Source organism: Cydia amplana, chromosome 10 (genome assembly GCF_948474715.1).
Source record: "Cydia amplana chromosome 10, ilCydAmpl1.1, whole genome shotgun sequence".
Lineage (NCBI taxonomy): Eukaryota > Metazoa > Arthropoda > Insecta > Lepidoptera > Tortricidae > Cydia > Cydia amplana.
Window position 1 is genome coordinate 18,107,898 of NC_086078.1, and position 21,316 is coordinate 18,129,213.

The 21,316-nt window shown below is 37.4% G+C and overlaps 1 protein-coding gene across 1 annotated transcript in view; it reads right to left on the reverse strand.

Annotated features, from left to right (window-relative positions):
* Positions 1-202: 202 nt before the first annotated feature.
* Positions 203-21,316, reverse strand: part of LOC134651723 (putative inorganic phosphate cotransporter) — a 76,215-nt gene continuing 55,101 nt past the window's right edge. Inside the window, exons 3-11 of the mRNA XM_063506825.1 lie at positions 6,433-6,557; positions 4,722-4,901; positions 3,977-4,115; positions 3,061-3,278; positions 2,382-2,531; positions 2,158-2,290; positions 1,361-1,485; positions 723-842; positions 203-357 (exon numbers count right to left, since the gene is read on the reverse strand). Of these exons, the coding sequence (XP_063362895.1) occupies positions 205-357; positions 723-842; positions 1,361-1,485; positions 2,158-2,290; positions 2,382-2,531; positions 3,061-3,278; positions 3,977-4,115; positions 4,722-4,901; positions 6,433-6,557 (1,343 nt within the window). The 3' untranslated portion in view covers positions 203-204. The remainder of the gene's footprint in view (positions 358-722; positions 843-1,360; positions 1,486-2,157; positions 2,291-2,381; positions 2,532-3,060; positions 3,279-3,976; positions 4,116-4,721; positions 4,902-6,432; positions 6,558-21,316) is intronic.

A 21,316-nucleotide genomic window follows, 5' to 3' on the forward strand; every position in this document is an offset into this window, starting at 1 on the left:
AAATCAGCAGCGATATTGATAACACAGACTTGTGTAAACAGCGTAATTTTAAAACGTCAAACTTCTATGAAGTTATGCCGATAAATCTAACAATTTCATCATGTATTAAAATGACCAATGAACTAACGGCTACTGTTGATTGGATACGCTAACTGCTAAATAAAATTGAGGCCAAAGATCTTTTTTAAGTTTGGATTAAAAAAACTACTTACTCGAACTATTTTCTACTTCTTTCTCCTGTTTCGGCTCATTCCATGATTGTGGCTCACTGGTTCCGAACACCAGGTAGAAAGTGTTACCCAGCACGTAGAGCAAGGAGGAGAGGTAGAAGACATTTCTCCACTGACTTACATCAGTCTGAAATAAAACATTACCAGTTTGAACAAGAAATACGTGAAATACTAAACTGGAAACCTATTAATATGACAAAAATTTAGTATGTGTTAAAAAAATATAATAAGCCACATTATACACAGTATAATTTTATAATAGTTAGATATAGTTTCTAGCCAGTCACTTGTAAGTAAGGCTTATCATGCCTTCGTTTTCCTCATTCTCCGCTATGGAATAATTTTCTGGGGAAATTCAAGGTATTATTAAGTTTAGATGCATCGAATCTAAGGTTTGAATAATAAAGGTAACCTGTCTGAAAAATTTACAGTTTTTTGAAAGAAACGCTTAAAACTTAGAAAAAGTTCAGTAAAGAAAGATGGATTAAGTACCTCGTCTTTTATTATAGCTCCAGCAACTAGCGGTGAGATGAATGATATGAAGTTTGCGACGCAGTTCGTGATGGAGAGCATGAAACCCGCAAAGTTGGGAGCCATGTCCAGATACGCCAACTAAAACAACAAAAAATGGTTAATTCATAAATTACTGAAATGTTCGCAAAGATATTTATTGTAGTGATTAGTGATGTTTGTAAAGAATAAGTCCAGCGGTGAAAACTTCCTGCTAATAGTGGTGGTGGTCAAAAGTTTCTTAGAACTTACAGACTAAATGTCATTCTTCAGTAATCGTTTTCCAGTGCAGCATTAAGAGAACGGGATAATAAAGCTTAGTTCCTCCTCTAGGTTACATAACCAGATTTCCGTCAATTTTGTAACAACTGATGCCTGCATAAATATTTAGGATTAAATTAGATATTACGCATTTTCCACGTTTTTTTTCGCTCAGTAGGCTTTGCACGACGGATCCGAAATGTATGGAAAGATTCGCGGATCTGGATCCAGATCCGGATAATTTCATACATTTCGGATCCGGATTGCAAACCTAGTAGTAGCATAATCCGGGATTTTGCTAGTATGAAGCGGACATTGAAGACGATAAATCCAAATTTCAAGTTCCAAAAACCATTTACCATAAAGCCCGTGTAGTATCCTGCATTAAGCCCGACGACCACACACAGCAGTCCGACCGCCAAGCCGATATTCCCAGCAGGCACGAAGGCAAACCCGATGAGAGTCACGGCCGGCACGAGGTAAGCTGTAAATAGAAAATTAAGACAGAGTGTACCACCTTATTGGCCTTAGCGTCTATTGCAGACGATATGGTGTAAGACATTACACCGCGCCTGGGACGGAATTGAGGAAATGTAGGGATGCCCAGTACCTGCATTATCCTCTCAGCTTCACTGTCTCATCCCACAGGACAGGCGAGCCAATACGTGTGGAGACAGGTCGGCTGCAGGAATCTGCCGCTTATTTCAGGTTGGACCCTACTCCCGCCTTACGAAAACTCCATTCCATGTTTTATTTTGCGGTATCCTTCTCCTAAATGGATTGCAAACCAATGCTAAGAGGACCATCTCCGAAGGGTACCGAGGACCCAGCAATAAGATAACAATCGTGGATAATATAGAAAACACCAAAACTTTAATAATGTATAGAAATTCACCTGACTTTTTGGTTGTTACCTTGGCTAGGCCCCCTGGAGCCTAATTGCAGCCTGTGATTTATTGTCAACCATAACCAGTACCACCGTGATTTTGGGTTTTACCAAAATAGGGGGAAATATCTACATATTATCAGCTTTCAGACACAGAAGTAATAAATTAAAACCTTAATCTTCACTCAAGTTAAATTACATGTGGATGCAATATATCAAAAAAGGATTGTCTAAACATATAATTATCTTAAAAGTACTAGATTACCTTACCTATGCTATTGCTTAATTTTCTCGTAGTAGTTGCACTAAGCCAGCCCTTGGCTAGTATAAAGTCCGACGCTAGACCAAAGGGGAAGCTTAGCAGGTACATTGTGATGTAGGGGAGCGCCGAAAGAACGCCGTTCTGAACAAACAACACTCATTTTACTCATTAAGTCATGGCATCATGGTATTTGGGCTATACAAATTCATGTAACTATAATTGAAATACTCACTGCTTTAATATTAACTCCAAGCACTTGACTCATGTAAGACGGTATCTCCGTCATCAGCGTCCAGAATCCCCAGTTCTGGCAGCAGTGCACAACGATCAGGCTGATGAAGGGCAGAGATGTGAACACAGATTTCCAGGGCACGGAGTATGACTGGAACAGTAAGATTGGAATTGGGTTAGGTTGGCAATACATTATTGATTGATTGATTGAATCTTTTATTTGTGTGTCTACAATTTTATTTCAGGTCAGCTTCATGATAATCGTAATAAAAATGTTGGTTATAATATATATTCATCTTCCAGTTCAACATGAAAGCATTAAATCAATTAAGATATTCTTCTTAACAAGCGCTGGTGGCCTAGCGGTAAGAGCGTGCGACTTGCAATCCGGAGGTCGCAGGTTCAAACCCCGGCTCGTACCAATAAGTTTTTCGGAACTTTTTTACGAAATACCAGTCGCTTTTCGCAGTCGCTGTTACTAAAACCGGACTAATCCCAATAAGGGCCTAGTTTACCCTCTGGGTTGGAAGCTCAGATGGTAGTCGCTTTCGTAAAAACTAGTGCCGACGCCAATTCCTGGGATTAGTTGTCAAGCGGACCCCAGGTTCCTATGAGCCGTGGCAAAATGCCGGGACAACGCGAGGAAGATGACCTATAATAAAATTTAAAATTAATTGTACCTTATGACCACCCACATGTCCTAGCGAGCTCTGTATATACATCCTCTCCTCCTCGCTGATCATTTTCGAGCCCTGCGGGGAAGCTGATCCAATGAGGATGTAGATGGCCGTCCATATGACCCCACATATGCCGCTGGCGTAGAAGATGGAAGGCCAGCCCCAGTACTCGGCGAGGTAGCCGGCCAGCATCAGTTGAGCTGCTGTGCCGAATTGAGATCCTAAGAAATCAAGTACATTCTTTTGTAAAATACATCAATAGGAGAAAAAAAAATGTAGCAGCTGGATAAAAACAAATTCGATTTTTGCAAACAAAGATTTATTGAGTCGTAAATCACGGGAGCGTGAATTAAAAGTTGTGAATCAATGTGTTTGCGCTTTGGTGTAACTTGTCGTCACATGTTACTTACACCAAAACGTAGGTAACATTGATTCATAAGTTTTAATTCTGATTATATAAATATTTTAGCTAATGTAATATAAAAATAAAATTTTCATATAAGAACTTATTCAGTTTAGCTCTCTTTCAAACACAACAAAGCAATTTTTGTGTTATTTTTTAATTTTCTACGAGACAGAAAAGTAACACAAAAAAAGTTGATTCACCCAAATAATGAAGCAGAAATATAAAAACCGGCAAAGTGCGAGTCGGACTTGCATTCCAAGGGTTCCGTACATAAATTCCGACTCACGCTTGACTGCAATTTCTAATAGGTTTTCCTGTCATCTATAGGTAAAGAACTATTTTGTGTATTTTTTTTTAAATTTTACACCAAGTAGTTTCGAAGATAAAGGGGGGGGGGGAATGGTCGGACGGACAGACAGACAGACGCACGAGTGATCCTATAAGAGTTCCGTTTTTTCCTTTTGAGGTACGGAACCCTAAAAATGAATCACGGCGATGACGATAGTTCCTTACCTGAATAAATAAATGACATAAATCGACCTTTATCTTCCAAAGGCACCCATTTCCCGATGAGGTTGTGACTGCAAGGGAATAAGAAGCCCTGTGTCAAACCCTGTAGAACACGACATGCGCATACTGCCTGCCAGCCTCCCTAGAATCAAACGGACATCCATGTTTTAATAATCTGTAGGGCTACCGCGAAAACCGAAATTTGCAAATTGCGGGGATCTTTCTCTTTTACTCCAATGAAGGCGTAATTAGAGTGACAGAGAAAGATGCCCGCAATTTGCGAACTTCGATTTTCGCAGTTATAGCCAGATTAACCCTTTGAACGACACGCCTATCGTGTGCGGCGCGTCAACGTGAACCTTGTCAGAATGCACGAAGGTTTATTGCTGTTGCCGCGCGCATCAGTTGACGTCTTTGGCGGTCATATGGTTAATATTTTTAATGTGAACAATAAAGAGCTTTTGCTGAGTTGTTGGTAAGTCTATATCTACTCTCTGTAAAGCCCCAGCAAGACGTAAGAATCACGCTGGTTGCCATCATCATCTTTACCATCATGCCATTGCATTGTTAACGTGTCATCAGTGATGTGATTATGACCTTCGAACTTACACGATGAGAGAGATAAGGGTATGGCATTAATTCAATGCTATCATAAATAAACATCTTGGCCAGCAGTGCTTTGATTGTACCCAATAACATACAGAAATAGAAAAACGAAGAATGCATTATACTTGACAATAGAACTTACGTAAGTAGCAGCAGTAGGCAGAATGAGAGTGATGATGGAATTACATCCAATGCTGATGGTGATGAGAATACTGCCTCCGATCTTGTCTGCCAAAAGACTGCCAGGGATCTGCAGCACTACGTAGCCCCAGAAGAAGGATGAGAGGATCACGCTCTGGGTTTGCATGCTCCAATCGAATGTCTGGAAGATGTTGGTTTGTTATGGTGAGTTTGTAAAAAATCTATTGGTAGTCTAAAGATAATATAAGTGCTAAAGGGTCCAGTCGTATCCACTAATTCTGTTTTTAATTTACCTATCTTATTGTATTTATCGGCAGCACCTGCTGAAATTTTTCTTTTAACATGTATACTTTCTTTTACCTAATGTGTATGTATATACAACCTAATGTGTAAAAGAAACACACTTTTAACATATTCAACATCTATTACCCATACCCATAGGAGTATATTTTTTGACCACAACAACTTGTAAAGGATATACTCGTATACTAAAGATAATTATTCAAAAACTGAAGAGGAAGTTGCATGTTATCCACAAGAGAGGCAAAGTAATTTGTTGTTAGTATGTCTCACAACAGTTTAAATTCGATTAAATTCGATTTACTCATGTTGGTTGGTGGAGTTGACTTGTAAGTGTCGACTTTGAATGACAAAATATTTAATAACCTTCATTTGGATTTGGTTGCTAATGTTTTATAGTCAGCATTTTCCTCGTGTTGGTGTGGTGTAAAATTTTGTGTTTAACTCGGTAGCAAAGTTTGTTTTAATCCTCGTGGCTAGAAACCTCCGCAATAATTTTGGAACTCGCTTGTTTGGATATCAATATTAGCACAAGGAGTTGAACAACAACTTTGCGCCCTTGTAATACAAATAACTATTTAACGAAGCCCTACCGTCAGATTGCCAGCGCTAGCTAATAATATTACTAGCTTTTGCCCGCGACTTCGTCTGCGTAGAATCAGTAATATCAGCTATAGTAAGTATAACGCCTGGATAAAGTGTAATAGCAATCATTCAATTTGAGCATTGCTTACATTAATTAACAGGCAATTCGTTAATTTTCTCATTTCCGCCTCCCCTTTTCACCCTGTGAAAAGACCTGGATGATTTCCGACATAAAAACTATCCTATGTCCGTCCCCGGGACTCAAACTATCTCTATGCTAAATTTAAACTAAATCCGTTTAGCGGTTTAAGCGTGAAGAGGTAACAGACAGACAGAAAGACAGACACACTTTCGCAATTATAATATTATATATTAGTATGGATTAGTATGGATTTAGCAAATAAGCCAGCATTATAAACAATAACAATTTGTTATCAACTCAACGCGTGCTCAAGTGCCGATTACGAGTTTATCTGATCTTCTCATATCAACATGACGAACATCTCTGATTTGAAAACCAAATTGCATAATAAGTATAAATAATCTTGTCGTTCCTGTTTTTCTGTATAAGGCCAAGTTTAAGGTTCTCCCCCTGCTAGATGGTGTGCTCAAATTACTGCAACTATGTAATTAAAACTGCACGAGGCCATGCACTTGGCGAAGGACAGAAGCCTATGGAGATGGCAGAAGGAAGTGGTGTGGACGTATGTGTGTGTGAAGTGTTTTCTACTACTATAATATATCACAATCATAATTAAATAAGCACTGCGGGAACGACTGAAGAAGAAGAACCCTAAGTTTCAAAATATGCAGTTAAGTACACTCACATTGTCTGCAGAGGAGTCAGTCATAGCCACGATGGCCATGCTCATGTTGACTCGCATGGCATACCCGATGACTAACGCGAAGAACATCATCACAGCTTGCAGGTGTCTGATGCCAAAAGCGGCTTCTGAAAGACATGATTATTACCGACCGGATTATTGAACGGTCATATTGAATTCTTATTATTTATAGACTTGTTAAGTTGTGTTTATAGAAAACTGCACATTCTGAGAAGAACCTAGAACAGGAGGAAACCACGAGTATAGACACAACAACAAAAAGAAAAATAACGGCCAAGTGCGAGTCGGACTCGTGTTCCAATGGTACCGTAAATTAAGACCGACTCACGCTTGACTGATTTCTAATAGGTTTTCCTGTCATCTATAGGTAAAGAACTATTTATGAATTTTTTTCAAAACTTTAGATCCAGTTGTTTCGGAGATAAATGGGGGGGGGGGGTGGTCGGACAGACAGACAGACGCACGAACGATCCTATAAGGGTTCCGTTTTTTCCTTTTGAGGTACGGAACCATAATCCGCAAAAACTGGCGTCTACTCCACGGACAAGAGCCAGGCTCTTGAAAATTTATGTTGATGGCCTATTTCTATCTCTTAAGTCTTATTTGATCTACCTAAATAAAAGTTATATATATACTTACCCCCTTATTCATAAAACTTTACTGGCCTGATTTAGTTAAATTATGTTTTATCCCTTTCTTATAAATACATAAGTCAAAATGACAGATAAGGACGAACGATCATTAGCTAATTGAGTTTTATGAATAAGGGGTTAGAATATTTTTCTCACTCGGTTTCTTAGCATCCTGCATCTTGGCACTTTAAACAATAAATTCACTTTTGTAAAAAAATCACTTTTATGCAAAAACTCTGAACAAGTTGGGATGCGCACTGATTATTTATTGATTTTCTTTCAAATCTAAGAGTAAATCGATGTAATCTACAAATCAAATTATATCTGCGTGGGACGTGTGAAGTGATTTCACTTTCAAGTGGTTTTGCCTTAAATCTGAACCACTTGTAGGTGCAGCATCCACAATGCAGATGAAAAAGATTAGCTTATCTTGACTAGAGTGCTCATTATCAGTCAGTCTCTGAGTAGCTATCATCCAAACGATGCGCTGTCTAAAACAGCATCTTTTTGTACAAACCACGACCTAAATAGACCACGCATTATTAATTAAATTAATTAATTACAATCTTTATTTCAGGCAACTAAAGGTGTACCTAGGTGTGGCTACTCTGGTGTGTACCCTGGTGTAGTTTTCCTTTTCAAATATTATTGTACGTTAAGTAAGTTTGTCTATCTAATTTGATTTTTGCACTCATTAACTCTAATTTTAGCTGGAAGAGATCCCTTATAGGGATAAGTTCGCCGTTGTACCTAAATTTATGTGAAATTCATGTGAACCTGTTTTTATACACTAAAGTGATTTACTAACTATACGCATAGATAATAGTATTTTATACAATCGTGTGGTGTGCCTAAGTAAAGGTACGAAATTGAAAAGCTTGATTATATCACTATTGTATACAATACTTTTTCTACGAGTCAACAAAAAAAATACTTAAAACTAGTAGAAGAATCATATATGTAGGTAAAAAAACCACACACAGCTAAGATACGCGAGCAGCCGCGATACCTTCATACTCGTACCCCCGGCCGGTTGGTCAACGACACCTTCTCGTAACTCATGAGGCCCTGGTACTTGCTCCGCGCTTTCGATTGGTCAATTTCATTATAGATGACTAAACTGTATCGAAATGAGTATTATAGTTGACTAAACGGTATCGAAATTAATATTATAGTTGACTAAACTGTATCGAAATAAATATTATAGTTGAGTTGGGGTCCCATAGTGAAAAAAGTATGCGATTTCACTTTGGTATACGAAGTCTTAATTCAAGCATTCACGACAGATTGCATGCAGTCGACGAGTAGAAAAATACCTTAAAAGTAGCATAAATATCATTAAAAAAAAGCGGCCAAGTGCGAGTCGGACTCGCCCATGAAGGGTTCCGTATTTAGGCGATTTATGACGTATAAAAAAAAAACTACTTACTAGATCTCGTTCAAACCAATTTTCGGTGGAAGTTTACATGGTAATGTACATCATATATTATTTTTAGTTTTATCATTCTCTTATTTTAGAAGTTATACAAATACAAAACTTTATTAATAACACCAAAGTTACAGGTCAAATTGTTTCAATAATAGGTACAGTAGTACTTAAACCAAATATCTCAATGTCACAGAGTAATATTTTGTAGATCTGATTCATATTAATTATTCATTCATAATTTGTATAAAAAAGCCATTATTACATTATAACTATTATATAACCTATGTTGCCTATGTATACGGTAGTTTGAAAAACTCCTCGACGTTATACAAAGATAAGGTTAGTAGCCACTTTCGCAGTCTATATTTAAATATATCAGTGGAAGCTGCATCTCTGACCGCTGCGGGCATTGTTACAGGGGGAGGGGACACACATTTTACCACTTTGGAAGTGTCGCTCGCGCAAACTATTCAGTTTAGAAACAAAAGAATATTAGAAACCTCAATATCATTTTTGAAGACCTATCCATAGATACCCCACACGTATGGGTTTGATGAAAAAAAATTTTTTGAGTTTCAGTTCGAAGTATGGGGAACCCCAAAAATTTATTGTTTTTTTTCTATTTTTGTGTGAAAATCTTAATGCGGTTCAAAGAATACATCTACTTACCAAGTTTCAACAGTATAGTTCTTATAGTTTCGGAGAAAAGTGGCTGTGACATTACGGACGGACAGACAGACGGACAGACAGACAGACATGACGAATCTATAAGGGTTCCGTTTTTTGCCATTTGGCTACGGAACCCTAAAAAGTATTATAAAACTGAAAACTACAAAACACATTGATTACCGTTAGAATACACCTCATTGTCGATTTACACGAGTGTATAATTATTATTATATTCAGATTAAAACGTTCTGATTATAACAATCAAAATTGATAAGTAATTTAATTTAAATGATACTTGTCTTGTATGTTCCATATTGATGTTGAGTTGATCTGTGGTTTGCACCAACCATAACCGACGGACGGATTAACTTGACAAATACGAGTAGCTATTATAGAGACTTCGTCTGGCATAATATTTGTACCGAGTATTGTGTAATGTATAATTATGTTACGATTACGGTCGGTTTGGTGAAATTATAAATTCAACATCTCTATGGTTTAAAATTAACTTTAATATCTTGGTTAAGACACGACTATTGTATTCGAAATAGTTTGTTCTGTGGTGACATAAACAGTTTTGAATGATTCACGGTTAGTTTCACTAGATCGACCGGGATATGGATCGTGAATACCTACCGCCATTATCTTTTGTATTGTTTTCGAGCTGCCGATATTTCGGCGCAGTTACATGCATCTTGTTGTTGTTGTTGGCAGTTGCATGTTCTTGTTTGTTGTTGTTATTTGTTGTAAAGGTAATCAACTAATCACGGTCCATATCCCGGTTGATATAAGTCTACTGGGGCAACATCGTAAACCTATGTTTAACGCAAATAAATGATCTTTAGTTATCGTTTCATAAATGGTGGAAAATACGCAGAAAATACTAAAAAGAACATTGGTATTTGTAGTGTTTGTGTTATTGAGCTATAGTAGGGATGACGTAGTCTCGGGTTCACGGGTGGTGGGGCGACAGTCACGTGAGAGCCGTTGGTGAGAGCGGACGTGTCGATCCTAGCTACTGGTGACGTAACGAGCCATATACCTGTCTCCCTGGGTGAGAAAGTACTACATATGGCGACGAGAAAAAAGGTTTGTGGAAATATATATTTCGAGTAATAACAAAAAAAAATACAAAGGAAATGAGGGTGTTTCAATAAATACACTTATTTGTGTCAAGTAGATGTCTATCTATCATATGATGTCTAATTAACTACACGATCAGAGACCAAAAGTAAGTAAATAACACGAATTTAAAGCATAATCAGTCGCTAAAATAAGTTGTAAAAATAAAAATGTAGGTAGTTGAAGTAAACAAAGAAACTTATCTAAATCGTATCTATCAAGCGTATTTAGAGTTAGACGGATTGAGTACAGACACTGTCGCGTTTCCAGTGTAGTAGAATTTTGAATACCTACGTAGATGGCTACGTCATCAATAGCTTTATTATACTGGTAATAGACGCGTGCATGCATAATTTAACATTTTTTCTATAGTGAAAGTTAATTCGTAATTGACCGTAATAAGTGGTTTGTTGTAGGTACCTACCTGCAAATATGTAACTATGCTGACAAGTACCTAAGTATATCTAATCACTTTTGGTAGTTTGTAAAATGAGATATAAATCTATATTGTTGTTCCTTTTGAGATTATGGATACAATATTCTGGTTGGAGTAATATTGTCGTACAAAAGTTACAATTTAAGTAGATATTGCGGTAACTTTATCTAAGTATTGAATAAGGGTATAAAAAGAACAGCGAACAATTGGCACTTATTTCTTTTATTTTAGAATGCATATATTATGTAACTTGTTAATCTAACTTACCTTAAGCAAATACACTAAAGTAAAAAAATAATAATTGATAATCGTTACGTAAAATAAAACAGTATTTATAGTAGGTACATTATTCAGTACTTAGATGGTGTAGGCAGTATGGGCCCTCATGAAATTGTAAACCATACGTAAATGGTTGTGGGCGGTATGGCCCTTCATGAAATTGTAAACCATGCGTACCTAAATGTGTTGTAGGCAGTACGGGCCTTCATGAAATTGCAAACCGTGCGTAAATGTGTGTGGGCAGTATGGGCCTTCATGAAATTGTAAACCATGCGTAAATATGTGTACCTAGGCAGTACGGGCCTCCATGAAATTGTAAACCGTGCGTAAATGTGTTCTGGGCAGTACGGGCCTTCATGAAATTGTAAACCGTGCGTAAATGTGTTCTGGGCAGTACGGGCCTTCATGAAATTGTAAACCGTGCGTAAATGTGTTCTGGGCAGTACGGGCCTTCATGAAATTGTAAACCGTGCGTAAATGTGTTCTGGGCAGTACGGGCCTTCATGAAATTGTAAACCGTGCGTAAATGTGTTCTGGGCAGTACGGGCCTTCATGAAATTGTAAACCGTGCGTAAATATGTTCTGGGCAGTACGGGCCTTCATGAAATTGTAAACCGTGCGTAAATGTGTTCTGGGCAGTACGGGCCTTCATGAAATTGTAAACCGTGCGTAAATGTGTTCTGGGCAGTACGGGCCTTCATGAAATTGTAAACCGTGCGTAAGTATGTATGTAGGCAGGGCGGGCCTTCATTAATTGTAAAACGTGCGTAATATGCTATATATATATATAGGCACTTACACCAATGTGAAAGAGTACGAATTTAGGCAGTATGAGCATACGTAACAAAATGTGAATCATACATATGTTTTATGGTATGTTGACTAAGAAAAAAATATTGACATTAGGAGATAGTGTCACTTTTGACAGAATAATTACAGAAGCTAATACACTAAAAGCGGTAGGGTATCAGCTGGAAGGATATGGACAAAACAAAAATGTGACAAATAACAATTCCGACGTTAATGCAATTTTGAATCGTTTAAGCAAATCGAGTTCGAATAAACCAAGAACGCAAAAATGTGGAAGGTGTGGCTATAATGCTCATACTTTACCAAATCAGGAATGTCCGGCAACAAAAAAAAAAAAAAAAAAAAAAAATGTCACTCTTGTGAAAAAGTGGGACATTTTAGCGCGTTGTGTAGGAGTATACCTCAAAAACGAAATAGAAACCAGTATAGAGGAAGATAGGAGAATTAAAAGAAGCAGGGGTGAAAAGAGAGTAATTTCTACTGATATGAAACTAAAACCGAAAGTGTACATTACATTTTTTAACAGTTGTTTTGTAGACTACATGCTGCTCGAATGAGTTCAGGTGATTCGTATGCTTGTATAAAAAAAAAATATTGTTTATTAAATTAAAATTACTGTATTGAGCAGTAAATATTCAGCTGTGGAAATAAAATTTGTATAAAAAATCGTTCACGGGAAGGTATTTACAGAAAATATGATTTTATAATTTAATCTGGAAAAAACAGTCTGGTTGACATTCTTTTCGAACTTAGGTACCTACGTACAGTGAGCTGCGAAATCGCATGGAAAAATTATGAATTAACTCATTGATAAAGGCGCCATGCACTTTTGTGGCTGATGGTACGTTAGTAAAATTCTAATTTACTTCTTATTACATAGAGTTCATAGTATTTGGGCCCGATTCTGATTTTGAAGTAGACATCTACTAGATATATTTTAGACATCACCAAGATACGATAACGATATTTTTAAGATACTCTTGAACGATTGTCACAATGTCTAAAACGTCTCGTAATGTATTTTTAGATCTCAAACCATTTTGAAACGATCTTAAAACGATAATTTAACGTAAAAGTGACATTGGTTGCCCGAATTGAGCTGCAAAAGATATCTAGTTGAAATCTAAACTAGTTGGTATCTAGTACATACCGTATCATTCTCTTCTCTAGAACGGATCTTGTTTTCCGTATACCGCGGTTTGTCATTATTCGTTATGTGTTATCTAGAATATTCGATATCCTAAATATCGGAGAACTTCCGCTGCTCAAATGCTAATATGGCGAATGGCGAATAGTCATATCATACTAAAAAGTTTACAGTCGCATACGACTTTTGTTTTCGGACGTTATAATCTCGTAAAACATTTCCCAGCAGTTGGCTACTCGCATGCGCGTGAGAGAGCTCGAAAACATCAGTGTGACGTGACCATAACCTATGTGTAATTGGAGAGCTCATTTAGGCATACCGGTTTTTCTAGCCCTTGACTCGCGCAGGATGTCAGCGATTTTAATATTTTTTCAAGAATTGATTAGAGCGTCATTCAATGTTGAGTAGCTGTACTAGAATAGGGTTAGGCGAACTTTAGTGAAATAAAATAAAAGCCGAGGTATATGTAGTCAAGATAAATAAAAATACCTGCTGAATTCGAACGTCAGAATTTAAAATAAAAAAAATAAATAAAAATTAAATAAAAATTAAACTATATCGCGGTAGACCCGTTTGGGTAATTAAATATGTGTACATAACGCGAGAGTTCTGAAGTGTAATACCTGCCGAACTATTTTTCAATAGACACATTAAGGATAAAGTGACATCATTATTATTATACAATTAACATGGATTAGATGATTCCGAGGTAAGAGACAGGAACACAATACATAAGGCGAAAGGGAAGGAGTATAGGGACAGGAAGAGAAGAGTGGAGGACACCATTAATAGAAGGTGACAAAGAGTAAAGAAATGGAAAAGTATTCAAGAGATGGAAAATCAAATAAATTGAAGGAAATATAAAACTCAATCAAAATGAACGGGAAGAAAAGGAAACAATAAAATTAAAATTATATATACGAACGTAAACTAATAAAGAACTTGTGATTACTGATGTAAATGTTAACGGATTTCTTTCAATAAAATTGTAATAAGGAAGGGATGTAGTGTTTGTGTTATTGAGCTATAGTAGGGATGACGTAGTCTCGGGTTCACGGGTGGTGGGGCGACAGTCACGTGAGAGCCGTTGGTGAGAGCGGACGTGTCGATCCTAGCTACTGGTGACGTAACGAGCCATATACCTGTCTCCCTGGGTGAGTAAGTACTACAGTATTGTTACTTAATTAATAGGTGTTGTTTTGTAAACCATAGTTTCAATATTGTACATTAGAATATAGTTGGATGCTTTACGGTACAGACAGCAGCAGAAGTTGCTAAGCGGGCCAGGTGTCCAAAGTGATCTTGACACGACTTTATTGTTGAGAGAATAAGAGCGTGTCAAGGTAATTTTGAACACCTCGCCCGCTTAGCAACGTCTGCTGCTGACTGTACTATATTTCTGCTGAGAAGGTAAACACAATCATTATGGAATATAATATAATATATAAGCTAGCTGTCGTGGCCGAGGAAGATAGATCTTGGCAGGAAATGGGTTGGAAGGCTGTCGCGGACGCAATGTAGGTACCCCAAAACAGTACCTTGACTTAATATTAATAAAGTACCTACATTATGAAATGTACGAGTCGTGATAAGTTGAGATGGAGAATTTGTGGAAGAGAGAAAATGTTACAAGTAAGTAATTTAAATCCGGAGAAGGCCTATGATGCCAAAACAGTATTATTAAAATTTTAAATCATCAAAAAAAAAACTTTGAAATACTTAATATTTGACTTTTTTATAATTCTTAACATCACCAGTACGGCTACCATAAGTTTGGCACTGACATAAACGTCGTCGAGTACGTAATTTACTTTCTATACATCTCGCTCGTACTCGCATATTAGTGCAAACGAGATGTAAGAAAGTAAATTACGTTCTCGATAGCGTAAATGTCAGTTCTGACACTGTCAGTGACTCATGGTATCCATCAAAATATAATATGTAAACTGTTTTTCCAATAACATTTCAGTAAATCATGTACCTATGTATGACACACAAAAAGAAATAATTGTAAAAGTCGTGTATATTACTTGTTAAGCGTTGCCTACCTCACCCCTGTCTTATACCTTTAAACAAGCAATTCTTGTATATTTATTTATTTATATAGGTATCTTCAGTATATATAAATAAATATACAGGAGTTGATCGTTTAAAGGTATAAGATATATTGAAGATCTCGGAAACGGCTCTAACGATTTCGATGAAATTTTCTAGGTATATATATGGGGGTTTTCGGGGGCGAAAAGTCGATCTAGCTAGGTCTTCTCTGGTGGCCAGTTATTGGAAGATGGCCAGTAATATACCAATTACCCTAATTTGTTTTCAATCTCAGTATTCACGTGGTGTCTTTATACGGTTTTTAATAAGTCACGGTACTGATTTTAATATTTTATATTTCGTTTTCTTTTACGACGGATTTAGATACTAAGACCGCTTTGCGGTTTTTCTTTGGTTATTGGAGAGAACAGATAAAAAATATAGCTAATTTTATTTTATGGAAGATCAATGCCGCCCTTTTGCATCACTAAGTAGGTTGTAGACTTCGAGAGATGATAAAATAAAGTGAGAGCATGCTGGTAAAATACATTTAGGTACCTAAAGGCTTCGTCACACAGGCGCGTTTTTCGGGCGCGGCGTGAGCGGGGCGCGCCGCTTTTACATATAAAACGCTCACGCCCCGCCCGGAAAACGCGCCTGTGTGCCGAAGCCTTAAGAAGTACCAACAAATTCTAAAACAGATTACATAAATATCATATCATAGACCAAAAGATGGCCAGAAGACAAATCATAATTTGACCTATAGTATAAACTAAATTGATATATAAATTGTATAAGTAGGTACCTAACCTATGATGATAAAATAAATAAAATAAATCTCAATACTAAATGTGAAGTTGGGAGCCCATTATTTTATTAGGTACTTCACCATACAATTTAATGATTTCGAAAACGGATAGGATACTTTTTATGTCCGCATTCATACAATCGCGATTCTCTGGAAATTAAAGTTGAAGTTAAGTACGAGAGGATCCACATTACACATTTTTAGTAAACTCGTTCGCGTCTCTCCTGTAGATATCGCAAATTTAAGGGAATCTTAACCACATTTTTACGTGGTACCTTTACAGGCGGGATGCATTTTTTCAGTACTTGAGACTCAATTAAGAAAAACGGGATATCTATAAACTCCAGAGTCGTTATCTTTGATTGTATTGTCCACAGAAGTGACCTTTTTCTAAAATGTGTTTGACCCGAGAATACTAAGAAGGGTTTGGGATGCAGGCTTAACGATTTATATCCAGTGAAGCTGCGGGCATAGACGCCACATGCGTCTTATTGTTTCTAAACCAACTACGATATTAGGTTACCCCATGATAAATACCTTGTTGTGAGTGAGTGCTATCGATTTGTCTTCAATGTGCGTCGGAGATATTTGATATATTCCTTCAATATTGTAAACGGCTTCAGTCTGATACACTGCAGTGATTTAAACCGTACAATATTACATATTTCACTGACAGCAGCATTCATGTGAGATTTGAGAATAAATCGAATAACTTGAAACAAAGTTATGTACAGCGAGTATATAGGCTAGGTAGGTACTTACGCGCCACACTCAAGTGTATTATTTATAACTTAGGTACCTAATAATTTTTTAGCAAATATTTCATTGTTGGTACGAGCTTTTATCACTAACTGTACTTTTATTTCAAGGCAACTAATGCTCATCGAAACAATTCTAACAACTCCAAACACAAATAGTTTGCGTTGTTTTATCACAGAGTTCCCTTGTCCACCTCCTGTCTCCATCATCAGATCAGTTCCATGTCGTCATAATATTGCATTGTCACCCGACTTACATATGTACCTATGCAACATGTCAGCTCAATCGGAAATCGGGAAGTTGGTCTTTAGCTTCCAAGATTTGAACCACACTAACATACATCAATCCTCGTTTACTGCATTTAGGTACTAATGACTGGACTCATTATCTATCCATCATTAGTAGAACATTCGTTGGTACGGCCTCAATATTAGTTTTAACTTATTGGCTATGTGCGAAGTCCGCGGTGGAGCAAATACAAGTGAAAACCAGCAATTTGGCGGCAAGCAAAACAACCAGGTGCAAGCCAATTTAAATTGCGACTAGATCTCCAAGTACTACGTCATCCCAATATATAGCATAAGAGATTAAGGGGAAGGGGGGCTGGAACGGGACCCCCATTTTCCGGGCAATCTCACAAAGTGGCGGAATGAGCGGGTTGTCTTCGGGATTTCTGCATGTTTTATTGTATTCTTTTCAAGAGCTAAAGGGATTGTTTCAATTTTCAATATTAGAATTATTAACATATATTAAATCCGCTGGTATTTCTTAAATTGATATTTTAGAGATTTCTACACACAGTCTCAACAATAAAGTACGTCTAAGGTAACTTTGCACAGACTTGAACAAAACAAAATGAGGAAGTGTTATTATACGTCATATTTTTATAGAAATTAGACATGAATGATCTCATCGGCACACTGTCTTTGCACATGCTATTCTTTATTCAAACAAACACAAGTATAAGTTTACAACCTATGCCAAGACACTTAATACTGTTAGTGCATAGTCAGTATTTTAAATTAAACATACATAGGTATTACTAAGTTATATAAGTAGAGATAAAAAAAATCCTGATAATATGCAGAGGTAGATTAGTCTGACTTTAATATATATATAGGGTGGCTTTACGGTATCTGTGTATAAATACATATAATTATGTAGGCCCACTAGCTGATAACATGCCCACGCCCCACAGTAGTGACAACTTATATTTTAAAACTTAGAAACCAAATTTCAGTGAAATCTACAGATATTTAAGTGCCAAAGAGCCTTTGACCAATACCGACAAGGGAGAAAATTGCAGAAAACGGATACAAATTATATATTTTTTCAGACATATTGGACAGACGTGGATTGATGACTCAAGCGTTCGACACCGGTGTTACAATGTATACAATTTTCACTAAAATAGGGTGTCTTTTCGACGAATAACCGTACTTAAGTAAATAGGTTCTTAACTTTGGGTACGAGTATGTCCACCGGAGAGCCGTGAACCGAACTACAACGTGTGAGCATAATTTAAAATAAGCTTACACAAAAAACATTTTGTTACCTACATTTTTTAGGTCCCTGACGCTACATTAGGGCTTAACGGCCAAATACGCAATGTAACGTCTTAAACCGGACATAAAGGTGTCTCAATCTTGCGACCTCTTTTATTATGTGTCAAAAAGCATTCCTTATCCTGTCCCAACATTCTAAATTGAATCTTACGTCAGTTCAAATAGAGTTTATATTCCTTGATACGAGTACATCGTATCATCATTGTTAGGGGCAATCTCACACATTATTGTTAGTTTTATGTGGACACCTTTGCATGGATATCTAGCGACCCTTTGGGGCCTGTTGAACCTTTTCTGCATGCGATAAAATTTTGGTCGACACGGATCTTTGACTATTATTAAACAAACTATAGAGAAAAGGATCTGAGAAAATTGTTCAAATATCTGAGCATCTGTTGAAGTGATGACCTTAACCTTATCTTATATATTTATTTATTTATACTTTTAAACGAGCAATTCTTGTATATTTATTTATATGTATGTCGGAGCGAGACACCAGAAAGACGTATTGCAGCATTACAGTTCATAGTTAGACGCCTGTATAAAGTCGATTAGCAATGTTTTGCTACGTATTATTTGCTTGTAACGGAATAATAAAGTTGCGTAGAGAGTATAACGCCATCTATTGGCGTATTGTTGAACTAAGATGACAGGTAGAAGGCTTTGGAACGTCAAGAGGTGTATCTTGAGTGAACGTAGGCACGAGCTGGCATTTTTGTCGTTATGTTGGTAGACAGTCAGGCAGGTTTACCAACGTGAATTGGAGGCGGGAGCAGTTGGCTCCGCCGCTGGAACTGGCTTCCTTCTTCTTGATCGGACCGCGCTAGAGATCGGACGTTAGCCAAGCTCGTGCCTAATTCGCTACGTTCCTGAAGGCATTCTCACGTTCTTTAACCGTTTAGCTAAGTGTTTTATTCCAAGTGTTATTTTGATTTCTTATGTGCCATTAGAAGCTTACTTTTGTAAAATAAAGAAACTATGTGTTGTTTTGAAAAGATGTGTCCCGCCGAGTTTGTTGCCGGGTTAAATCTTCTCGGGTCAGAGGTGTAGGGTTGGAGCCGGTGTAGTTTGACTTAAATAAAGATTTGAATGATTTCATTTGATCTTTTTTAATTGAATCCGATTCCATCGTAAGATCGTTTAGTTATTTTGATTATTTAGTACTGAAATATAGTAGGCACTAGTATGGTTAACGAGTCTGAATGTTTATTTCATGTGTTGGTAGCATACCTACTATTTTGGCTGTGAAGTAATACATCGAGGTACCATGCCCACCACCCGCACAATTAGCGTTCCCCCTTTCCCTTTTCGACATGTATATTTATATTCCGGGAATCTCGGGAACGGCTCTAACGATTTCGATGAAATTTGCTATATGCGGGTTTTCGAGGGCGAAAAATCGATCTAGCTAGGTTTTATCTCAGGGAAAATGCGCTATTTTGAGTTTTTATATGTTTTCCGAGCAAAGCTATATTTTATGGAAGTGAATTCGAATTCGGAACGAATTCTAAATTCAAAATGGTTTTTAATGGATGTTATGTCTGTAATTGTGACGTTGGGATGTCAACAGCAGCTGTAATACTGTTGCGGCGTCATTGTCGCCGCCCGAGTGACGGATAGAACAATCACGTCAGTATTGCGGCGGCGAATGTCACCCAATTAAAAAAAAAAACACATACATCCTTTAAGGTGACAGTCCATTTCCAACCGCAGCTGCACTACTGTTCATTTTACTGTGGAAATTGACAGTAACAGCTACGCGTTCAGTACTAGTAGTGCAGCTGCGCTCAGAAATGGAATGTTACCGTTAAGGTGACTTTCAGATAGCAACGGCAGCTACTGCAGCGGCGTTACTGGACGCGTGTACGCGGCCGTGATAACTGTCATTTTCCTCCACAAAATAAGTGACGTTCACCGGCGCATTACTGTCACAATTCGAACGCCAATACGTCATTCATTTTAAATAGGCAATTGACAATGTCAGCGCCCGCGTCAGTGTCGCAACAGTAATATTGTAGTCGCCATCTGAATGCAACTTTCAAAATGTATCGATATGACAAACGATGTATAGTGTATAAAATGATTATATTATTTTAATTCCTACGCAATCACTACATCTTATTAAACAAAGTCCCCCGCCGCGTTTGTCTGTTTGTGTGTATAAACTCAAAAACTACGGAACGGATTTTCATGCGGTTTTCACCTATGAATAGAGTGATTAGACGACTGGTCTGACCTAGTGGGTAGTGACCCTGCCTGTGAAGCCGTAACCTGGTCCTGGGTTCAAATCCCAGTAAGGGCATTTATTTGTGTGATGAGCACAGATATTTGTTCCTGGGGTGTTTTTTATGTATTAATGTATTTGTATATTATATATATCTTTGTCTGAGTACCCACAACACAAGCCTCCATGAGCTTACTGTGGGACTTAGTCAATCTGTGTAAGAATGTCCTAAAATATTTATTTATTTATTCTGGGGTAGGTACGTTTAAATGTATTATTTGTTAAGGTTTTGTGTAGCCCGTGCGAAGCCGGGGCGGGTCGCTAGTACAATATAGTCGTAAATTTTATAAACTGTATTTAAGGCTAATCTTTTAATCGCTCTCTTTATCGCTGTGATGTGAAAACTTCCAGCTGTGTCGAATGGAACGGGATTAATGGCTCCTTTTTCATTACAGGAATATAATTAATAAATAAGAAATACGGCATTAGCAGTTAATTAACGGTTAAGTTGTTGTAATGGAAATAATGTATTGACATGTAAAATACTTCTATTTTATCAATAAAAGTTTGATTGATTGATTGATTGAATCCACTTTCAGTCCAACGTTTAGTGAAATGTAGCAGGAAAAATCCTAAACTCAGGAAGAAAATGTTATTTAAAAAAATCTTTATCTCGGAACGTTCAAAATTTTGCTAGAACCCTAAGGCCCACTTGCATCATTCCACTAGCCCGTAGTTAACCGGTTAAAGCTGGAGTTACCATGGTTACCAGTACAATTTGATACCGGGTAAACGGTTTAATCGCTTAAGCCCGGGATGGTGCAAGTTGGCCTAAATGGCGTAACTATCACGGAGCGTGACTGTACAATCGTACCTAGATCTGTGGTTGCGTTGTACGATTCCCACCGAACGGGCGGAGTCGGTGCGCATTTCACATTTGTACGGCCGC